The sequence below is a fragment of the Pangasianodon hypophthalmus genome, chromosome 13 (genome assembly GCF_027358585.1).
Source record: "Pangasianodon hypophthalmus isolate fPanHyp1 chromosome 13, fPanHyp1.pri, whole genome shotgun sequence".
Classification (NCBI taxonomy): domain Eukaryota; kingdom Metazoa; phylum Chordata; class Actinopteri; order Siluriformes; family Pangasiidae; genus Pangasianodon; species Pangasianodon hypophthalmus.
The window spans coordinates 19,377,824-19,402,382 of record NC_069722.1 but is presented as its reverse complement, the minus strand read 5'-3'; the positions used below and the strand labels follow the sequence as shown (position 1 = coordinate 19,402,382).

Below are 24,559 nucleotides of genomic sequence, written 5' to 3'. Positions count from 1 at the left end.
AGACAGAGCCAGGAAGCAAGCAGAAAAAAAAATCCTCACCAACTCCTCACACCCAGGCCACCACATACCAGAAAAGCTTCTTTTAATATGCAATCAGCCTTATGAATATTTAATTTCCTCACAAACATGATGAGCTGCAAGGAAAAACCACAGGTTTATGTTAAAGTGGTTGAATATATTATTATTTCTATAGTAATAGCTAAATCACAGTGAATTGTTTGGTGGATGCTCATATAATGTAAGACTAATAATAAAAGAATGTGCTATTATTTAACAAAGAACACCCTTGTAGTCAGTGAGAGGAATGAGGACACTTGAGACAGCATTCAGCAAGTTTCACACCAATTTTCTATTTATTTTGCTGGAGTACTATTCAACACTTCTTTTAGCAAACTCAATTATCTATTTAAAAACAAACAAAAGGCACACACAGTGTTTCCTTTGTCACCAGGTCTGCTAATGGTCAAGGTCCGTTCTGCCTGAGTAGTCCCTCTGGTGTGGGGTCAAAGAAAATTCATTACAACAGAAACTATCTATAAATACACTTCATTATTTACTACACACAGGTGCACACATTCATTCATTACCCCATTCATTCTCCATGACTCCTCCTCTCAATTACAGTCAGTGCTCAATCACGCCCCTGCTGCGACAGTTTAATCAGTGATATGGTGAGGTTTTCTGTAAGGAGACGTTTATATAAATAAACATTTATGGAAGGAGTCTCGAGTATCAGGGCTTTGTAACGGTCATAAGAAGAATAAAACACTTTGGTGTGGTAATAACTTGCATTGGGCCATTGATCATTTTCCTACAACAGCACACCTCGTTGTGTTTTATTCCCTTATATAGTATCCACTTTTGTACATAGCAAATGTGTTTCACAGTAGCAGTGTTTTCTATGTCCTTGTCTTTGTTATTTAGGGTGATTTTTTTTTTTAATTTATGGTGACATTTGTTACTGTCTGTAATCACAATTAAATTCCTTATGAACTCAAGTGTACTTGGCCAATAAACCAAGGTTCTGATCCTTCGTCTGAGATATGCTTGGTGAAATTTATCTTGAATTTGATATGATACACTTAGCACCATTTTTAAATTTTCTATTTAACCTGGGTTGTCCCAGTAAAGGCTACGAAATATAAACAACAGGCAGCTAAAAATGAAACTGTTACCTAAGATATTTACAGTCAGTTCATTGAAATTCTATGGAAAACATACAAGTCCTTTTTTCCTTATAATAAACTGGAGTTCAAGGTAGGTAGATGTAAACTATGTACTGTATTAGCCTGCTAGCTAATTGGCTAGTGTTGAAAATGATATTGAACGAAACATGGGGACACAAATTACTCATTATTTCCATTGCTTATGTGAATCCCCTAAGAATATCATCTTATGAATACTTGAAACCTGGACAAGTGTCAAAAAGTCTTGTCAAAAACTGATTCTGTGTGCTAGTGTTTGAGTCTTAAAATGGCTGTCGGTCTAGTAAGAACAAAAACTTGACATGAATTAGCATTGCACGTAGTATGGAGGTAAATGTATAAGAAAGATTCACAAAACGAAAAGACTGTGCTTCAAATCACACACTGATTTTAGTTACTGATGATAAATTAATGCCCCCTTTTACCAAGGAACCAAGGAACATGGGAAAACATTAGCTAAGTCTAACTAACGACAGCTTTAGTCCTAATCTCTCAAATGTTAGCTAGCATTATAATAACTCTGATGATACACACTAGCAGAATTATAATAGGTACTGTAGCTATCACAATACAAACTGCCTTGATAAATGCAAAGTGAACATAGCAGATGGATTATGGTTAATGTTTTATTAGACTCCTTGAAGCTGTCTCATAATAAAAAGCCTCCTTATGACTTATGAAATATACGATTATAGAGAAATATATTGATGTTGCGCTTGAAAATGTAATGAGTAGAAAGTAAAGATTTTTCTTTTTCTCAAAAGAATTAGGTGAAACTCAGGTACAGTACAGATACTTATAAAGCAGACTTAAGTACAGTAACAAAGTTACTTCCCACCTCTGCTTACATGTAATGTATAAAAGCACAATTATTTCTATTCTCTCATCTTTACCAACTCATCAAGGAGAACGAAGTCTCTACTCCCAGACATCTTGAAGCTAAAAGCCCCTAAAAATACACACGTTGTTATTATTAGACCGTATGAAGCACTGATGATATACAGCCTGCATGTTAGGATTTGACAGTAGGTCATTAAGGAGGAAGCAAACAACATGAGGCCATTAGATGATAACATGGACATGTGTTATCTGTCATTGATTTCAGGACGCTCCTCCACCAGTGCTCTTAAGTTCTTGATGCATTGCATCATGCACATTAAGAACTAGCATCAATGTCATTTGTATTCTTTTAGTGGTTTATAAGAATTAGCGATGTAACAGTACAATAAATTTACACTATGATAATAATCTAACAATATCATGGTTTTACAGCTTCCTCTGTTTAATAATAAAAGCATTAAATGCCATATAGCACTGCAGTTCTTCGGTTAAAATATTGCTTTTAAGCAGACTTGTTAAAGTCGTCCTAAATTTTATAAAACATGATTTATTAATGAGCAAATCCTTTCAGTGGAATTAATTTGAGTATCCAGACTGTCAAAGTGTGAAAATTATTGCTGCACAGTTTTGCTGTGTTATTTTGGGAAACAGGGAGAGCTGAACATCAGAAAATCAGAGTTATTCTCAAACACATGATAGGCAAGTATTCTCAAATCTGATTGATCATAAGGTGTTGATTCATTTTCTGTAGCAGCAGCTCTGACAATACTGCAGCTGCAAATCACAGGTTTACTGTATATTAATGTGCTTGTTCTAATACATTGTCATTTCTATAGTAAGACTTCAGTGTAGGGCAGACATTCTGCATAACTGAAGTCTAATAATAAATGGATTTTAAAAAAGTGGTGATGAAAAGTACAATGTGTTGTGTTATTTAATTAAAAATGAACAACTTGTAGCTAGGTGAATTGCTTTGGTATAAAAGGAATAAAACACATCAGGATGTGCTGTTAATTGAAAATAAAAAGTGTAAATGTTTCTGTACCATTTCTCTGTGCAATGGTACCATCATATCAAGCAGTTGATATTTCAATAATCTTATGGTCTTCAAAATAAGCTTTGGATGACTTCAAGACGATGCTCCTAGTCTTTGGGAGTTTATCAGAACAACGGAGGACAGCTTTTTTCCTGATTTTCAACCTTTTACAAAACAATCGATTGCAAGCACAACAGGAAAATGGACTGTACCATCCACTCAGGACATTACCCCTTCCTGCCAGCAGAGGTCACATTTAGAAGCTCATAGCTTTCAGTATCTCTTTGTGAAGTCTTGCCAATTGTCTAGTTGCGGAAATAATGTACTGTATCTATAGTAGCCGACTTGTCTTTGGACTCTGACTAGTCTTTGGATTAATTGTCTGGTTCTGTTGTTTGATACTTGAATGTGTTATGACCCTTGCTTGGTCTATCTGTTCGGATTTTAGACTGTTTTGGTATTGTCAATAAAGCCGTTCTGCATATGGATCCTAAACTAGTTATAATGAAATTTAAACAATTTCACACCTCATTATCACATCATAACAACCTAAACTCTATAATTAATATGACATAGTATGTTTTACTACAAAGCCTGTATGGCAATAAATTTGTGAGCCCACAAAATGGTGCACACAACCTTATATATCTGTGACATGCCACTCTCTGAAAAGACTCAGATTAGCGCATTCCACATTCTAGGTTATGGTGCCTGTAATCCTGCACAGATTAGACATTTTGCATATTCCATTAACCTTTATTATAAGCTGTGATAATATACATTTAGATGTAAAGTCACAGGTGAAAGGTTATATTGATGTGTAATCACGGCATTGGGATCATTCCATATCTCTTCTTTTCTAAAGAGTGCCATAAATTCTGGCGCTGACTATATTTTGGGAGATCCTTGTATTTATTTCATTTATTGTTGGCTATTCATACTGTATATGTGTTGTATTTCTTGTAAAGGCTCAAAAGAGCTGCAACAATTGACAGCTATAGAAAACTTGCTACATTTTGCTGTGCATAAATTGTCACTTTATTCAACTGGTGTTAATTAAAATCTTCATGCTGATATCTGGATCAAACCCAAAAAGCAACCCATAAAACAATCCACAGATAGAGCCAAGATTTCTGGATGGACAGATATCAAACTGTGAATTTATCATATGCTACATTTATCTCAGTCCTACATGTTGTCTGAAAATACTTAGTGATCAGATTAATGGCACTCCAGATTCTGGGTTACAAGGCTTTTAATCCTGTAATCCTGCATGGATTAGACATTTCCCAAGCATTAGCTTCCATTATAGGCTTTGATTGTAGGCTGTGAATATATACTGAGTTACATAGAATCTCTGGTTGGCCTTTGTATTTCATCATGTGCAGCAGTAATTGACTCCAGTCTTTCATTTGAAGCTCATGTAGATAATATTACAAGGATAGCCTTCTTTCATCTCAGAAATATTGCTCAAATAAAAAATATAATGTCACTACACAATGCAGAAAAACTAGTTCATGCTTTTTTACCTCTAGGTTGGATTATTGTAATGCCTTGCTGTCTGGATGTTCCAGTGGGTGCACAAACAAGCTCCAGTTAATCTAGAATGCAGCAGCGAGAGTCCTTACTAGAAGCAGAAGATATGACCACATCACCCCTATCTTATCCACACTGCACTGGCTCCCAATCAAATTCCTCACCGATTATAAAATACTACTATTGATCTATAAAGCAATGAATGGTTTCGTGCTGCAGAACCTGAGCAAACTTTTGGTCTTTTATGATCCGTCATGCCTACTTCAATCAAAAGGTGCAGGCTATTTGTTGGTACCTCGAACAGTGAAGGCTACAGCAGGGGCAGAGCTTTCTCTTACAAAGCCCCACAGTTATGGAACAGCCTTCCAATTATTGTTGTGGGCTCAGACACAGTCTCAGTGTTTAAGTTTAGTCTGAAAACATATTTGTTTAGTCAAGCCTTTTGTGAATAGTTTTTCTTAGGTAAAGGAGCAGAGGATTCATCTAGAGGGTTCATGGGCATAGGGTGTTTAGGTGAACTGGGCTGTATGGATACTGTCGCCCCCCCACTCTCATGCATTCACTCAGGTTTGTTGATGGTGGAGTGTCTGGCCGCTTTATGTCCCAGGATGCCCAGGATGCTCTCATGCATTCACTCAGGTTTGTTGATGGTGGAGTGTCTGGCCGCTTTATGTCCCAGTATGCCCTCGTGTCTTTGTTACCTTCGGGCTCTACGTTTTAGTTATGCTGTCATAGCTTGTCTTGCCAGAGTCCCTGCTTGCACTCTGCACACAATGTACATTGTCATTAACCATTACGTGACAATTAGCATACCTAATGATCTCTCTCTCCCTCTCTCTCCCTCTGTCTCTCTCTCTCTGTCAAGCTACACATGCTACTCCTGAGATACCAGTGATCCTGACCCCTTCTGCTCTCCGGACCTGCCTGATCCAGCCTGATGCCCTACTTCTGGTTGGTGTTCTCATCACTTGGGAATCACTCACTGCTGCTGATGATGGCCCCACATGGACAGCCTAAATATACATGAGATTACTGTGGATAGTACTACCTAAAAAAACATGAAGATGCCTTTGGACTGCAATTGATACGAACAGTTTTGTTATGATGGCTTAGGACTACAATTGTTATGATAGTTTTAGAACTGCAATTGCCACAAACAGTTTTGCACTCAAGTCTCCATCAGTGAACAGGTGATAACTTCAACGAACTAGACTTCATGTTAAAACTATAGTGAATTTACTGGTTACACAGTTGCACTTTTTGACCATGTAGTACACAGTTACAGAAGGAAAGTATGTATACTTGCACTATCTGTTGTCACCCAGATGAGGATGGGTTCCCTTTTGAGTCTCTTTCCTCTCAAGGTTTCTTTCTCATATCATCTTAATACAAAAACATTTCAATTTTTATGAAAGAGGTGTAATTTATCAACAAACTTTTGCAAAAGCTTTCCATACTTTCTCAATTTCCCTGTGTACAAACTTCAGCATTCCCAATGCATTCACTCACACTTGCACACTACATTGGGCATCCTAACTGAATTATACTCTTTAAGATGAATAACGGAATAATATTTGGTTTAAATGTGTGGCGTGTTGTGAGTATGGATCATATATGTGTTGAATTCCTGCTCGGATTTTCACTATACTGAATGATTCTGTTTAATGGACTAGAGTGATTCTGTTTAGAGTGACTAGAGAACTGATTGCTCCAGGGTTTGGGCCTTTAATGCCTCTCCGAGACATTTCAGTGACTTTCTAATGCCTATAAATACATTTCACTCTGAGAAAAAAAAAAAATTCATTGTGTCAGGAAGTTATGGAAGCCAGGATTAACGCTTCACCTACTTAACACAAAGGCAGAGTGGGACTGCAGCTGTGCTAATGGAACCTCAAACTGTATGGAAGCCTGCTGAAATATTTTTTTTTATCCATGGCATTAAGTGCCCTTTAGTGCTCTTAGGGGCAGTCCTGTGTGAAGGGGTGAAAGCAGTTCTGCACAGTGAAAAGAAACATGCAGTGTGACCAGATTACAACCTCAACACAAGATCATTAAAGGAGCAGCTCGGCCAAAAATGAAACGTACACAATATTCCATGGCCCTTGACACAAATTACCCAAGATAGCTAGGTTTGGGGTCTGAAGATTGCTTCTTTACTTTTGCATTTGAACTGCAAGGATAATGTAGCTATCAATTAATGGAAGATTTTACCTCATAACCACACTCGCCTCAAAAAACATTAATTAATAAATAAATTAATGATCATGTTAATAAATGTGGTCTTTGTTTGTTGCTTGTACCCACATAAAAGTAAGAACCTCCCGCTCTCACGACTCCTTTCTTGCTTCCCTCAGGATGCCGGGCCAGATACACATCTCTGGTCTCACCCAGATGGTTGCCAAGCTTCCTAAAAAAAGCAAAAACAAATAGTTTTGGTTGATTGGGTACATTTGGGTGGAGGTTTGTGGCTAAATTTTGGCCAATTTTTGGCCTAACCGTTCCTATAATGAGATAATAATTATTTCACCCAGTTAATCAAAAGGCAGCTCAAAGTGCTAAATATGACAAACCGGAAGAATAATAAAATAGGTACTAGTATAAATAGGTTTGACATTAAAACTGTGAAACAATAAAGGAAGGGAGGAAAGCAAAAGTAAATGGTATGCTAAGTAAACAATGTTACTTTAATGATAAAAAATATCAGTATGATTACATGCTAAATTGTAAAACTGGCTTTGAGCTATGTGTTAATGATTTTTTAAACTTTTTATTTAAATTTATATTTTATTTTATATTCCCCTAGTATACTGTTGAAGCCAACGGTTTGCATACACCTAGGCTAAAGATATTCAGATCTCAGTTGTTCACGTTATGATACATTTCTTTTTGCGAATAATTTGGAGTATCTATTTTGTTCACATTAGCGGTAATTTAAAAAAACTTTAACTCACTATATCAGAAATCTAGTGGGTCAAAAGTTAACATACACCAAGTTGGCTGTCTCTTTAAACAGTCCGGAAGATTCCAGAAATTGATGCAATGACTTCAGGAAGCTTCTGATTCGCCAGTTGTCATAATTAGAAGTTAATGGGGGCACACCTGGAGAGCACCTACCTTTAGAGGCACCTACCTTTGTCTTTTTGCCTTTGATACCATTGGAAAATCCAAGCAAGGCCTCAGAAAAAAAACGATGAAGCAATTTCCAAACAACTGAAGGTACCAAGAACACTGCATCATTCAGGAAAGAGGCACAAATTAACTCTCAGGGAACAAACTTGAAAGGTTCAACTGAATCCCAAGACAACAACAAAGGAACTGGTGAAGGAGTTGGAGGCATCACATATCAATGTAGGTACATCCATCATTAAGAAAGTCCTATATCCCCATAGCCTGAAAGGCTGTCATGCAAGGAAGAAGCCTTTACTCCAAAGACCAGCATGAAAAAAAGCCAGACTAAAGTTTGCAGGTGATCACCAGCCTTTTGGAGGCATTGGCCATAATGATCAATGCTATGTACTGTACTGTATGGAGGAAAAACTGTGGCTTTTAATCTCAAGAACACTATGCCAACTGTGAAGCATGGGGGTGGCAGCACGGGGGCGTTTTTGTTGGAAAAGGGACTGGTGTACTTCAGAAAATTAAATTCAGTTAAACCCCAAGTTAAAACTTGGTCGCAATTGGGTCTTCCAGCAGGACAATGATCCTAAGCATACCTCCAAAGTTGTAACAAAGTGGCTTAAAAACAACAAAGTGAAAAACAGAAAAAGCATGTCTGAGCAAGGAGGCCCACAACCTGACTGAGTGACACCAGTTCTGTCAGGAAGAATGGGCAAAAATTCAGGCAAAGTATTGTGAGAAGCTTGTTGAAGGCTACCCCAAGCACTGGCTTCAAGTTCATGCCATTAAAAGGCAATGCCACCAAATATTAACAAGGTGTATGTTAATTTTTGACACACTGAAAAACTAGATGAAATGTGTGGAGCTGTGAAAAATTGAGTTTGAATGTCTTTAGCCTAGGTGTATATAAACTAACACAAACGTGAACAAAGAGAACAATATAGAAAACAAGACAGATAATATAATGCTGCGCATTTCACTGTGTAGCCCGGATAAGAATGAAGCAGTCATAATACCGAAGATATTATACATTCAGATTTGATATGTAATGCTATAAACAATGAAGGTTTATTTTGAAATGAATAAAGATTGGATTTAATGCTACACCACTGATATGATCAAACAGCACCCTCCTGTGTTTGCACCACTCTATAGGCTTATGTGGTGTAGTAATAATTATTGTCACATTTATTCATACCATAATACTTCACTAGAAATACCATTACACAGTATGAGGTCATAAAAACAACCAAAAAAAGGAACCTGGACAGAGACATACAGCTGTACTGCAGCTTTACAGTGCAATCATGGAATTTCCATTTATGACCATTGCTGACACGTCATCTACTTCATGAATATTCATGAACACGTAGCTTCATTATGAATATTCATGAACACGTCTCTACTTGATGAATATTCATGATCACCCCATCTAGCTTTTTGAATATTCATAAGTACATGCGCCATATGAACTCTGAGATTTGTAGTCATTTAGGGACCTCACTGTAGTCATGTGTTACTCAGCCTGAGCCGTTTGTGTACACCATTTCCCAGAAGTCTTCGCGTGTTGTGAGGGCGTGAGCGTTATGAGGGAAGATGAAAAATTTTCGCAGCAGACTTTTCGCGCACTGGTAAAGAATCCTTAGAAAAATGTTCATGGTACATGTTTAAATGTTGGGTAAAGGAGTAGAATAGAGTCGAGGTGTGTTGTAGAAGTCATTCTTGTTGTCATGTTTGGATTTTGCGGAACGTGGCCGAAACCAAGTTGGTAAGTTAGCTTAGCTGAAGGTGGTTGGGAAATAACACTGACAGCTGTGCTAAGCTAACTCGCTCGCGCAGACTGTTAGCAGCAAAGCTAATGTGTGTGTTTGGAATGGATGTCTCTGTAAAAGCAGGACTGGCGTTTAAAAAAAGGTTTTACGCCTTTATTACTGATTATTACCGCGTTATAACGCACCTTTTTGTCTAACTAGCTTTTATTGTGTGTGACTTAAAGCCTGTATTTGGCTTGTTTTGATTTGGCGTGTTAGCCGCGTCTGCTAACGTTATATCTCTCTTTTTTTTGTATGTGTATTTTTCCCACAGCACAAGATGTTTTTAGAGCTAACTGTAGATTTGAGGGAATTAATTTCACAATTTTACAAAAAACAAATACTACTAAAACATCCTAAAGTTGATAAAGACGGGAATATTTTTAGAAATTTAATGAAAAGTTCAGTATTTATATTTAAAATTAGTATTTATTTCTGTATATGAGCCTAACTACACACTACACTAAAGACACACGTTAGTGTAATTGTGTGTCTTGTGAGACCCTGATACCTTTTTGTAAAGCACAGAAAGTTCAGTTCTGCTGATAGCAGCTATGATATGGTAAGTAAAGACTCACAGGCATGCTGATAGAGGAAAATAATCAACGTGAAGCATCCAGAAGTTAATTATTAAGCCCCAAAGTGTTTGATTTCTCTTATACCGCAGCAGTTTGTCAATCGGACTGTTACAAAGTGCTGACACTGGAGACTCCTTCCAAAAAAAAAACCAAACAAACGTGTACACACGAGCACATTAATATAACCGTTACAGCTGGCACTACTGTCCGAGCTGCAGTTATAGAAAATTAATCAACACCTTCTGACCAATCAGAATCGAGAATTCGCCAGCGCTGTGGTTTACAGTGTGTTGTTTCTTTAATATTGCAGCCAAGTCAATTTGGTTAAATTTGGTTAGATTGCTGTTTGGTGTTATTAGTGTGAAGGAAGCATTTCAGTGTACGTGTGCTTGTGAAAGAGAGAGAGAGAGAGTGTGAGAGAGAGGAAGTGAGGAACACAGATTCACAATAATGAAAAATCCACAGTTTAATAACGCTGGGGATTCGCCGTGTAATTTGTCCGTCGCTGATAAATTTCTATCAGAGTTGATAGTTATAATCAGATGGATTGCAGACTCTCCGATTTTATTTGGTCTTGCAGCGTGAGCGGACTCATAAACGGATCTTTAGAAATTGAGTGTGTGTGAGTGTGTGTGTGTGTGTGTGTGTGTGTGAAGCAACAGTAATAACACTGTTAACTCATAAACTGATGTTTAGAAATTGAGTGTGTGTGAGTGTGTTTGTGTGAAGCAACAGTAATAACACTGTTAACTCATAAACTGATGTTTAGAAATTGAGTGTGTGTGTGTGTGTGTGTGTGTGAAGCAAAAATAATAACACTGTTAACTCATAAACTGATGTTTAGAAATTGAGTGTGTGTGTGTGTGAAGCAACAGTAATAACACCGTGAACTGATTGCCGCAGCTGATATGATGCATGTGGCTCGGCGTTAGAGGAATCTGAGGCAGACTCTTTGGCTGTACTGCTTTCAGGCATGAAGACATAGAGTGTATCTGAGCTGGTGTATGATTTGTACAAAACGTACTGTCCTGCTTACTGTAACTTTAACGTCACTGTTTTCCCTGCAGGCTGTGAAAGCCTTTCTTCCTTGTAGCGTTTGATGGATTATGAGCTCTGGTAAAACGTCGCACTACAGCCATTTATCAGGAGAAGCGACATCCACTGCAAGCATCAGCGCCTGTTCGTCTGATATCAACCACACGGTAATCATTTTTATTTCTTTATTGGCTGTACCCAGAATGGAGTGACTGTATCGCCAACATGACGAAGAAAACCACTCCTACCTGTTACACAATAATGTCTCATCACCAAGAAATAAAACCCTCACTGCCTGAGTCATTTGGAACTCTTACCTAGTCAAACAGACGCATAAACAGAAAAGCTGGCCAACTCCTGCTTAGCAGACGTACACTGCAGACATGGACTAGACTATCTGTATACTCCAATAACAAGAGAGATAAACGGAGAGTCATACAGCAAACACAAAGCAATGATATGGATATAAATTTATGTATGATGCCTAGTGTTTTCACTGAATGTGTTTTGTTCCCTTTTTATGCCACCGTAACCACTCAGTTCCTGCCTTGCAAATGCTCTGTCAGATTACACATCCAGCATACCACTGTGACCAGCTGTAGCTTACTTCCTGCCTCCTGTAATTTAGTAGATAAATTACCTAAGGAATAAAACATGACAGGATGTGCTGCTACAGGAAAGTAATCAACAGTCAAGGTGGTGTGATGAAGGACACGTTATACTTTTTAGCCGTTTATAGTTAAGTTTTAATATTGTGGAATGTCCATGAGACATGTTTGTTATGTCATAGCTGCTATTAACAGTTGTTCCCTCACCAGGCTCTTTTATTTTCTCCCTCGAAGTAAATAAGAGAAAAACCGACACAGGTTGTGATGTCATTGGCTATGTTTACATACATACATCATATATTCTAATATTAATCAGAATTTGGCAATGTTCTCATTAGTATTGAGTCATGTAAATGCCGCAATCTGATTGCCCGATTCGGATTAAGACAATATTCTTATTCCCCAAATTCTAATTCCCACCCCTGGAACATGCCTGTTTTAATCGAAAATTCAGTCTGCAAGGAATTGTGGGTGATAACAGACACTTAGCTGTAGTTTGGGTATTTAGGAACGGCAACTCAGCCACAGATACAGTTATATTCCGATGCCTGGACGCATATAAACATCGTATTTGGAATATGGCTGCATGTAAACGTAGCCAATGAGAAACTGCAAAGTCCTGTCTCGAAGACTGTTCAGTGGCAGAAAACTCTCTGATTGTTGTAGGCAAAGTTTCCCAGCACTAGAAATACTTCAGGACAGTGAAATGACAGATCGCATTTTTTTTTTAAGCGAGACACAGAGAGTGGTTTGGGGGCGGGTGAGAGAATAACTGTTTATTGCAGCTGTACTGCAGCTGCAGGAGAGAACAGGAGCCAAAGTGTCTCTCGGACATTCCACAACATTAAATCTACCTATAAACCTTTAAAACGTGTGACGTGTCATTCATTAATAAATTAAACGTTGTAATCATTGGCATAACACACTTCAGACCCTGTGTAATATAAAAATCTTGCACTGAAGGGGGTTGCAGCACGATGCAAAGATTATTTTTCAGATAACCACATGGTCTCTCGCATGTTATTCCTTACTTCCGAAGCATTGTTACCAATTAACGTTCTAGCTGTTTAAACCGAGTTAACATTTTATCAAGTACACTCTTTTATTTTTATCTTATCCTCCAGCTCTTTTAGAAACCCATTTCACATTCAGCAGCGTGAAGGGGAAGTGAAACAAAATCTGTATTTATTTATACATTTGTTTATAGTTAACTTGTCTGTTTTATATCTGTTTCTGCAGGTCAGAATGGAGAGCACATTCGGGCCGACGTTTTCAGGAGTTGCCCCAGTTAGCAAAGGTGAGTTCAACAGTTTCTAACGTTATATTCCTTTTGAGGAGATTAAACGTTAGATTCATGCTAATTGTGTTATAAAAGTATAAATTAACTAGGGATTCAATGGTTTCGAACCAAACTTCACCAAAATCCACAGTTTTGCCTTGCTATTGGTCAGCAGGTGTGATAATGTAGCTGATTTTTTAATATTTTATATATTTTTACATACTATCCGTCATTTATAGCATAGCTTTTATTGTTAACAAGCAATAATTTTGAAGCACACACTATTTCTTGCATTACTTATGAGGAAAAAATTTGAGGTGATGAAATTTTAAACTAAACTGTACCATGATACATTTTATACTTAGAGAACACTACACCTAAAATAATAAAAAAAAAAAAATTACAAAATTATGTTTTTTGAGTCCTGATTGTAATTGCTTGAATTGAGAATTCAGCAGTGCTGTGTTATAAGTAATTATATAGTAATAGATACTTTTTTTTACTTCTTTTTTTCAGAAATTAAGAAATAAAAATATTGTAGAAGTATTGACCTGATTTGTGCCACTGCTTACTCTGAAGTTCCTCTGTCTGAAATAGATTTGCTGTAATGAGAATTTTTAACTAATGCAACTAATTTGCACGGTGTGATATTTTCAGCTGAGACATCCAGTAATTATAAACAGCACCGTCGAACACCTTCTACCTCCAGCACGCTGACTTTCTCCGCTCGAGACGATGACGACGGCATGGTAATTAAAGCAGTTAAAACTTGATGCTGTGTTTGTTTGAATTGCACAAAAAAATGGTCAGTAGAAATAAATATTTTCAGTTGCTTTTGATCAATAAATTTTGATTTAACAATTGAACAAGCTAGCTAACTGTACATTCAGTTCACAGGCTGTCTTAATTTCCCTACATCCCTTTACCTTGGTTGAGAAGATTCAGCCATCTTAAAGCTCGAGTGCTTAGCATAACTTACTCAGAAAGCAGTGCTGCATGTTTGAAGTGTAAGAGCAATATAAGTTTATAAGCATACTCAAGAGCAATAAAATGTTTCATATTTTCATTACATTATCAAGCAACAAGCGAAAAGCCGTTTTCTATGAAACAATGAAACATTGAGAGATATCAATGCAATATCAAACTGAAATCTCTTCCAAACCTCAGTTTGACAAATCACATCCTCATCTACTCAAACGGTGACTAATCGATCACATGTGTTGCCAATTCAGAACACATTACTCATTTGAATCACAAGATCATTTCAGCTCAGTGTTCTACACAGTGCTTCTCAAATGTAGAGAATTGACTGGGTATGTGTGTTTGTGTGTCTGTGTGTATAGCCACCCATCGGTACTTCACGTGGTTCGGACTCGGCCATCTCCGTTCGTTCTCTTCACTCGGAGTCCAACATGTCCCTGCGCTCAACTTTCTCCCTGCATGAAGAAGAGGAGGATACGGTAAGCACGCAGACACGCTCCATGTTGGTCCGTAGTGTGCACACACAGTCTTGTGCTGATTCACAATCCTAATAGCACACCTGCCTTTGACGGTCCAGCTGAGTTTGACAGGAGGTTCACACTGCTGTCTTGCTCTCTTGCTCTCTGTCAAATGCAACAGTAAAGTGCTTTATTGTTAGTACTGTCTTCTACACAGTGTTGCCAGCTTCACACGCTCACAAGATGACAACAATCTTATCCCACAGCGCTGTTGAATTCTTAAATCTGTTGATATTAATGCGCTCTTTTTAATATGTAATCATTTATACAGCAACAGGTCATACACAAGGACATATAATCTAAGCCTAATAATAAACAAAAATGAAAACTGTGCTGTTATTTAACAGAGAAAAATGTGTAATCATTAATATGGTGAAGCATTCTATAAGGAGAAGTTTATTTAACATTTTTAGAAGGAGACTGCTTTGTAACTATATCTTAGGTTTTCAGATGACTTTGCACTTTCCAGTTTCTCCGTAACCTGGCAAACTGCATTTTTTTCCCTCGTTAAGCTCAATAGAGAGATAAAAGAGGTTGGGAATGATCCACAACATTAAATGTAACTAGGGATAAAAAAGTATGACGTGACATTCATTAATACATTTGAAAAATTGTAATTGATGGCAAATTGCTGTGGAATAAGAGTAAAAAAAAAAGTGCTATTATAGAAAAAGAATCACCTGTGTGGTAGTAACAGTAACTCTCCCATCGTTGATCATTGTCTTATAGCAACACTAAACTTTGTTTTTGCTAGTTCACTTACCATCTATTTTATTAATTAGTGAATAATTAATTTTACAATTACTCACTGTAGCCTCTGTTGCTCTGCACAGAGTGTCAGCCCCTTAATACATGCTTCAATGCAAAGGGATGGTGCTGACATGAGAGTATTAAATGCAGCAGCTGTGTTGGGCTTTTAAACACCTGTATACTGTATAAATAAACTATATGTTGTTGTTGTTGTTGTTTTAATGATAATTCAGTATCTCTCTCTCTGTGTTTCTCAGGATCCGCAGGTTTTTGCTGAGCAGCCTTCAGTTAAACTGTGCTGTCAGCTGTGCTGTAACGTGTTTAAAGACCCCGTCATCACCACATGTGGGGTGAGTCGCACTGTGTGAACCCCAGCTCGAGGTATTTAGTAAATGCCCAGTAGAACTGTGCTAAACCGTATTTACTTTGGATTAGCTGGATTTCCTATCTGTTAGCAAAATGCCTAACTAAAAACATTGTAGTAAATGGGCTGATGTACATTATCATTAGAAATTATACATAATTGTAGTATGATGGCATCTAGGAATGTTGTTGTTTATATGTTCTGTATTGTGTTGCATATTTATAGCAGTATGAAACTATTGTTGTTGTTATTTTTAATACCTGTCTCATTTTCTCTCTAGCATACCTTCTGCAGGCGATGTGCCTTAACCTCCGGTAAGAGACCTATCTTATTTTTACACACATTTCACAGTTAAAGCTTCATTGTGTAGGAAAATTATTCTAAACCTGTTCCTGTCTGGACATGCACGGACAATCATGCATTGTAATTAGCAAGATGTGTTGTAATTACCCAGCAGGCCAAGTCTGCCCAAAAAAGTGAACTGTAGTAAATAAAAGTTAATCCACCAGTAGCCTATAAAGCACTCGGTTTGCCTGCATTGTTGCCATTACGCCTGATCTGAAAATTGAAGGGAGCAGCATTCTTTTATTTATTCGTTCATTCAGCTTCAGTAACTGGTCAGGGTCACAGTGAATCTGGAGCCTATTCTAGCAACACTGGCTGTATACACTAATAGAACTATTAGAACATTAATAGATAAGTGTGTTTCATGGGAGTGGAAGTCGTAGACTGTTTATACTGTATACTCTTGGACAACAAGCATGACCCTTAGAGAAAGTGCCACAGCAGGTCAGTCAGTGGGTGTAATTTTCAGGATTTTCAGGAATAATTGAAAAACAAAGGATGAAAGTTCTATTAGAACATTTATTTTACTGAACGTTAAACAAACTGGTTGTTAAATGGATGTCTTGGATCTCATAAAAAAGAATGACAGAATTTACCTGCTACTAAGCTTTACTATGCACCTTTTATTTAATATTACCACTGATTTGTTTTATAGAAAGTCTTGGGGTGGTGTTTTTTGCTCTTTGGTGATGATTTTGAAATAAAATGTAACACACATGATAACATAGGGTCTGAAATGATGGGCGTGATTTTGTTTGCTTATTAATTTTGCCCTCGGTTAAAACAACACTTTTGATAGGGTTGGAGACCTCAAAACATATTTTTAAGTGAAGTAGACAACAGACTAGTACTTGTGAGACATTGCAGTCATGAGCAACTGATTTTGTGTGTGTATTTATAGAGAAATGCCCAGTGGATAACTCGAAGCTCACCGTGGTGGTGAACAACATTGCTGTGGCCGAGCAGATCGGTGAACTCTTCATTCACTGTAAATATGGTGTACGTCCCACCGCTTCAGGAAAACCAACTGCCTTTGAGGTGGATCCACTCGGCTGCCCTTTCACCATCAAACTCAGCACCAGAAAGTGAGAACATATTCCTGCATTTTATTTGATAGTTAGGTCATTAGAGTGAAATTGCTTTAAGCATGAGGTTGAGTTAAAGCATCAAATAATGTGTGTATTGATGCCGCAACATAACAGAAAAGCATTAACTTTGGTGCGTTTGTGTGTGTTCAGAGATCACGAGGTGAGCTGTGACTACCGGCCGGTGCGCTGCCCGAATAATCCCAGCTGTCCTCCCCTGCTCACTATGAACCTGGAGGCTCATCTGAAGGAGTGTGAACACATCAAGTGCCCACATTCAAAATACGGGTGAGTAGGAGTGTGTGTGTCTGTATCTAAATGTGTGTTTTGGTTGCATGTTTTACTTTGTCATTTTTATTTTGAACTAATCGTGGCATATCTTGGACACGTTGGGTTCTTGTCTTTCTCCCAGATGCACGTTCATTGGGAATCAGGACACGTATGAGACGCACCTGGAGGCGTGTAAGTTTGAGGGGCTGAAGGAATTCCTGCAGCAGACAGACGATCGCTTCCATGAGATGCAGGTAAGCTGAGGAGTGATGGAGGACATTCCTGTGTCTCATTCCTGCTTATACCTTCATCTAGTCCACTCACCCTTTGTCCACTTGGCTATAGGTGACTCTGGCTCAGAAAGATCAGGACATTTCCTTCCTACGCTCCATGCTGGGCAAATTGTCAGAAAAACTTGACCAGCTCGAGAAAAACCTGGAGCTCAAGTTTGGTAATAATACTTTTTTTTTTTTTTGAAATAAACACAGCTCAAAATGATATATTTCTCTCTGGCTATCTGTTGGACTTGGTGTTCTGGTCTTTGTTCTGAGTGTGAGCTGCTGTTGTGATGTTATGCAGATGTGCTGGATGAGAACCAAAGTAAACTAAGTGAAGATCTGATGGAATTTCGTAGAGACGCCTCGATGCTTAACGTAAGGAAAAATATTATTCATCGCATCACTCTGTATACATCAGTTCCTGAGTTAATGTTTTGTTGCTCATTTGGAATAGAGATAGCTTTTATTTGGTATAGCTGGAATGCTATTGCATTACTAATTGCTAGCAGTAGAGATAGAATTTAGTTTTAAACAAAACATGCTTTTATGCTTTCTTTTTATTGCACATTCCGTTTTTTTTAAATAATTAAACGATGAATGATAACCATATGTTTCTCTTTTTAGGATGAGCTTTCACATATTAATGCCAGGCTTAACATGGGCATCCTCGGCTGTGAGTATTATCTCTGGTTTTTCCCCTTATGGTCTATCTTTGTCTTTGGACAGTATGACAGATGCTTTGTTTTGATTGGAGTCAGGAATCTGATTGGATTGAAGAGTTGCACTGCAATCCAACCTCACGTCAGATTTCGCACTGCTCACACCCAATGTGTCTTATTGTAATGTCAGAGTTGTGACAAGTTTTCAGGGGATTATCTCATTAGCTATACATCACACATATGTCAGTAACAGAGTGGAGGCTTTATCTTTTCATTTACATCAGAACTCACATTAAAGTAAACTCGCTCTATGGTGATGTAGGAAACCTGCCGTTGTGTAGCACGTGCTCTGTCACATTATATTAGCCTCATTTATCATTTATCCCCATGTTCTGTCATTCTTCCATGATCATTTATCGGAAAGCAATGATCAATAATCAATGTATAATAACTTTTAATTTCTGTATTTTTTTTTTCTAGCCTATGACCCGCAGCAGATCTTCAAGTGTAAAGGCACATTTGTGGGTCATCAGGGTCCGGTGTGGTGTTTGTGTGTTTACTCCACCGGTGACCTGCTCTTCAGCGGCTCCTCAGACAAAACCATCAAGGTACGTTAAGTTTTACAAGTCCACTTTGCATTCATAGTAAAAGTAGAACAATGCTGATAGAGATGGCGTTCAGGTCAGAGGTCATTTTATTTTATTCCCTATGTCTTTTATTTTCACTTGCATACACATATAAGCGCAGCCCTGAGCATGATGGGACTTTGAGGCTCTGTTTGCACCAGAATAGCTTCTAACCATCAGCACTGGGATCAAGACTGATGATGTTAAAAACATAACTGTTACAGCTATGTCAATATATATATATTTTTTTTTCTGCTTTTAAGGTTTGGGACACTTGCACCACATACAAGTGCCAGAAAACTCTGGAGGGCCACGATGGCATTGTGTTAGCGCTGTGTATTCAGGGGTGAGTGTGTGTGACACCAACGCACACACATCTCTCTCTCTCTCTCTTTATCTTTATAGTAACTATTTTACAGGAGAATTCACAAATAATTTTCTCTTTTTCACACACTCTTTTCTTCTCTCTCTCTCTCTCATGCAGGAATAAGCTGTACAGTGGCTCAGCAGATTGCACCATCATTGTAAGTGAGCCTGATGCAAACACATCCTTTGGAACGTTCATTCTTACAATAATAGCGTCAGCTTACGTTGCTTACCACATTTTGTGTGTGTGTGTGTGTGTGTGCGCGTGTGCACATGCAGGTTTGGGACATCCAGAACTTGCAGAAAGTGAACACAATCCGTGCACATGATAACCCAGTGTGCACGCTGGTCTCGTCACACAACATGCTCTTCAGTGGCTCGCTCAAAGCAATTAAGGTGACTCACACTGAAAGACACTACATAATACATGATACTGCATTCTATATGCATATATACTGTGTTACATGTGCTATTCATGTGTATATTACATTAAATGAATGTCTCCTTACAGAAAGCTTCACCATATCACTATATTTGGGTGGACAAAAAGCATTTAGGCATAAACGAGACTCAGAAAAAGCTCTTGGTAGTGCCCTCAGACATTACAGGAATCATCACTACATCATGGATTATTTGTTTGTGTTTGTGTCTAGGTGTGGGATATTGTGGGCACGGAGCTGAAGCTGAAGAAAGAGCTCACTGGTCTGAATCACTGGGTGCGAGCTCTGGTCGCATCTCAGAATCACCTCTATAGTGGTTCCTACCAAACCATTAAGGTAAAAGAATATGATCAGTTACCACAATCTACTGAAATGTCATGGTAAACTGATAGATTGTCATGGATCCAGTTTAAAGCTGTACTTTATTCAGTCATGCAAAGAGTATTATAAACAGCTTTGCAGCAGTTATTCATGAAATACTTAGCAATGTCCTTGTTACTGAACGGCACATGACCCTTTGCCTACTAACTAGCTCTCACGCATTATCTCTTGAACTCTCTGATGGGCTAATTTACAGCAGCTGGACTTCTAGATCAGGGGTATTTGTAAAGGTGTAATTACATAAAATTCCTTGCTTACTAAGGTACAGAACAGCAGCCATTAGGAATTCGTTTATGGCTATAAATAAAACAATACAAAGTGGTTATGTTTTTTTTGTGGAGTTTCATGTTACCACTTTCGGGTCCTCATATGAACTGCGGTCTGCCGGTTGGCGACCTTTGACCTTCAGTGAGGCTGTAAAAATAAGTATTGTTTTTATTTAAAATACTTCGAGGGCATTATATCCACTTCAAACTTACACACAGTGTCTTTTGATGCTGTACTTACAAATGTTAAAAAGTATGTATTTATAAGCCTAAACACATATAGGTTTAAAAAAAGGAACCTGATAGGGAAAAAGCAGGAACAGCCATTCCACAGAGAACAATAAACAATGACCTGTACCACAATCTCCATTCCTACACCTCATGCAATCTTGCTATTGTTTTCTCTTTCTGTCTGTCTCTCCCTCAGATTTGGGACATTCGTTCTCTTGAGTGCGTCCATGTCCTCCAGACCTCTGGGGGCAGCGTTTACTCCATTGCGGTCACCAACCACCACATAGTGTGCGGCACGTATGAGAACCTCATCCACGTGAGTCCATGTCTCTGCCCTAAATACTACAGCTCATGTCTGCATAATGTAGACAGCCACCCTCCTTTCACTTTCACACATATACATTTTGTGTTTTCTTGGTGTTTGATTTTTTTTCTCTATCCTCCCCAGGTGTGGGATATCGAGTCTAAAGAGCAGGTGCGCACACTAACGGGACACGTAGGGACCGTTTACGCTCTGGCCGTCATTTCCACTCCGGACCAGACCAAAGTGTTCAGTGCCTCCTACGATCGCTCACTTAGGGTAAATAACGAGAATCATTTATATAAACGTAGTGCAACTAGTCCAGTGTTCTCACCAGAATGTTAGCCATTTTAAGTGTCAAGAATAAAACTGATTTATTTTGGTTTGTTTTATGTGTATTGTTGTGTTAACTGGCCAGGTGTGGAGTATGGACAACATGATCTGCACGCAGACTCTGCTGCGTCATCAAGGCAGCGTCACCGCACTGGCCGTCTCTAGAGGGCGCCTGTTTTCTGGAGCCGTGGACAGCACTGTGAAGGTTGGGCTCACTCTGTTCGCTCCATCACTTTTATTCCTAATGGCAACTAATGTCCAACTCTAGCTTGTGTTTTATTCCAATTTTTTATGTGCTTTTGTTGAATTTAACTCCCGTTTGTCACCTGTTTGGTAACAAAGCTTGAGCAAATGATCATCCTTGGACAGTATAGCAACATCTCATGTGAGAACAGTATTTAGAACAGTGAGCAGTTTAAGATATGACTCTCAACAGTGCGAGTGAAGATTGCATAAAAAAGGGCAAGCTTCATAATTCAAACGTTGCTTACTTATTAGTGGTGCAACAGACAAACGTTTGGCCTAATCACCACGTGATCGCGAGTTCCTGACGATGCTACAGCCATCCGTGGGCCGGGAACCAAGCAAAATTGGCCATGCTCTGTGGGTGGGAGGGATGGCATACACTCTCTCACCTGTCAATCACAGTGACACTAGCCAATCATAAGCCTGTGTGAGCTCGTGTGCAGAAGAGGGCAGGTAGCACTTTCCTCTGAGTGTGTTACACTGCCCTGTGACGCAGCATGAGCAGCAGTTCGAAAACACACTCTCCCTGGTCGGTAACTGTCATTTGATAGGGAGAACTGGCTGGTGAGTGGCAAATGATCAAAGTGAGGAGAAAACTGGTGAAAAAAAATTACACCGCTTAGAGAAGATGAGTGGTAGTGTGAAACTACTTTTCATCATCTAATCATTTGCCTTTTTTATGAGTAACATCATTTCTCTCTTCTCTCTCCTCAGGTGTGGACCTGCTAAAAGAGGAACAACTTCTAAAATCACACAGTGGACCTTTAGTTACTTCCAGCGGTGTGTAAAAACTGTGATTACGTGGTGAAGCTGCATCACTTTTAAAGACAGCAGCCTGAGCAGGAGTGACCTTTTTCCCTGTATTGATCTGTTTCTTGTGATGTGGACACGACTTATCTTGGCTCACACAGCCTTGGACCAGGACTACGGCATCGCCTTAAACCACTCCAAATGACCAGCGTGTAAGAGTCAGCAGTGATGAGACTGAATATACGGTTCTGTATATAGACATTTCACTCGGTTATAATGGTGGCTTCTCTGAACAGCAAGTCACGATGTGATTAAGCATGTCTGAGATGCCTTCTCTACTAGGACTCAGCAATTAGATCATCTGAACTGACCACCTTAACTTTTCTCCACTAACGTTATAAACTGTTTACGAAGCATCCTGCACAGGTCTGGGAACAGAGCTTCGATAATAATTCAGTTGCTTCTAGATTGAATTATGTTACGCGAAGTGCTCACTACACAAGTTTAGCCTTGATTTTGTGCTCATCATTAATCATGTGTTCACACTGGCAGCCACGTGATGTGACAAAACAGGCCAGAGTCACGTACAGCCATGACGCACGGTTAGTGTTTAACACTTCAGAGAATGTGTGAGCAGCCAGAGATGTCATGCCATTTTCCAGCATGTTGGAAACATTGGGTAATAAATCTCAGCATGTGAGCACAGTATGATGTAACGAGTGACGGAGAGCGAGACAGGAAATGTGGACGAGCAAGAGGACAGCTCTCATGGTGAAGGACACTGAGGTCCGTGTGGAACAGGAAATGGAGGGAGCAGGTGTAGCAACGACTACAGCAAACTGCTCATGGCTTCGTTTTAGCAAAGTCACATGATCAAGTTACAAACAGCTAATCAGTATTCACTGTTGCAACGCCAATTTCCAAACCTAGTCCTGAGAGCCAAATGATTCCGTAAGTGGAGGTGGAAAAAAAATGAATAAAACCTGTTCATATGATGCCAAATCACAGGTTTTTCATACGAGCAGCTTTGTGACTAACATTTGATATTGCCAAGTGAGATTTCTTTCTTTCTTTTTTTTTTTTTTTTTTTTTACTGTATATACTTAATCACCTAATTAATCAGCAGCACACCATGTTGATGGAAAAATGAAGTTTTCAGTGCATCATTGTCCACTTCCTAGTAATCGAGTCCACTTGGCCATCTTCATCAGCTTGAATGAAGTAGATGAGGGATGGAGTGAATATCACTCTAGACTGCTGTTTCTTTTTGAAATGGTGGATGAAGCTGTTTATACATAGCAATAACATACTTCATATAGGATTTTTTTCTAAATCGCTCTGCCTCCTCTACAAGTCCTGCATTCATTACTGCAGTTAAACTTGTGTAGCTAGCTAAAAATTCTTCTGTATAGCTAGCAGAGGAGCGAGCGAGCGAGTGAGCTGATTAACACGTCTGCTTGTGTTGCTAGTGCACACTCTTGATGTAAACGTTTGTCGGGGAGGGTGTGTTAAACAGTATTGAAACACTGGGTCTTTGAACTATTAACCCAAATTCTTACTGTATTACAGCTGATGACAGAGCAGTGCTATGAGCAGCTCCAGCTTTGGCGTGTCTGTGTTTGTGTGTGTCTGTAATGCAGAATACACACCGCAACAGGTCCAACTGTCTGGGCGTCTCACCACGAACTGCACTGGTGTTTTATTCAGTCACACATGCACTTCTAACATATAGTGTTAATCATCGTTGACTCAGTTATTCCACTCCTTTGTGTTATTGTATCTACTGCTCTCAGCCAATCAGAACGCACTGTACTGGTGTAAACAGTAGACAAGTGCCGATTATACGTTTCCATTGTTGTTGATAATTGCCTACATTTTTATCATGGTTCATGACATTATCACAATATTGAATAAATTGTTCTGATGAATGTCTTATTTGTCTGTTATTAACATGGTACAACATTGGACCGCATTTTGAAAAGGGCTGTACGCTGTAATGAGCAAATGAAAGAACGTACCTCAAAGGAGGGCTGCACAGTGGAGCAGTTACTCTTTCTGTATGAAACTCCAAAGTCACATGAGCTCTCCTGATGTTATTCAAGTCCTAAGTGATAATGTCATGGTATATTGTTTAACTGATTACTGACACATATCAGGTTTCATTTTCGGCATCCACTTTTGGATTCTTTGTTGCTAACAAAAGTCGTAAGGTGGAACCAAGCGCAACACCAAGTCATAAGAAAAAAACACGGTGTGGTAAGAAGAGGTGAGGCTGGGGCTGATGTTTTTTTTTCCTAGCCAAGACTGTAGATTCATGCAGCCTA

At 38.8% G+C, this 24,559-nt stretch overlaps 1 protein-coding gene across 2 annotated transcripts; it reads left to right on the top strand.

The window, feature by feature from the left end:
• Positions 1–9,248: 9,248 nt before the first annotated feature.
• Positions 9,249–24,163, top strand: traf7 (TNF receptor-associated factor 7). Of its 2 annotated transcripts, none has more exons than XM_026916976.3 (22): positions 9,249–9,365; positions 11,191–11,325; positions 13,006–13,063; positions 13,703–13,794; positions 14,389–14,505; positions 15,552–15,644; positions 15,939–15,972; positions 16,905–17,088; positions 17,242–17,376; positions 17,501–17,612; positions 17,704–17,809; positions 17,938–18,011; positions 18,261–18,309; positions 18,776–18,903; positions 19,185–19,267; positions 19,406–19,445; positions 19,567–19,683; positions 19,941–20,063; positions 20,802–20,921; positions 21,054–21,185; positions 21,325–21,444; positions 22,200–24,163. In XM_026916976.3, exons 2-22 carry the CDS (start codon positions 11,230–11,232, stop codon positions 22,212–22,214), a joined length of 2,028 nt encoding a protein of 675 aa, XP_026772777.1. In that variant the 5' UTR covers positions 9,249–9,365; positions 11,191–11,229; the 3' UTR covers positions 22,215–24,163. The 2 variants fall into 2 exon arrangements, with proteins under 2 accessions (XP_026772777.1, XP_026772776.1); XM_026916975.3 differs by having other exon boundaries at positions 9,298–9,502.
• Positions 24,164–24,559: the final 396 nt, after the last annotated feature.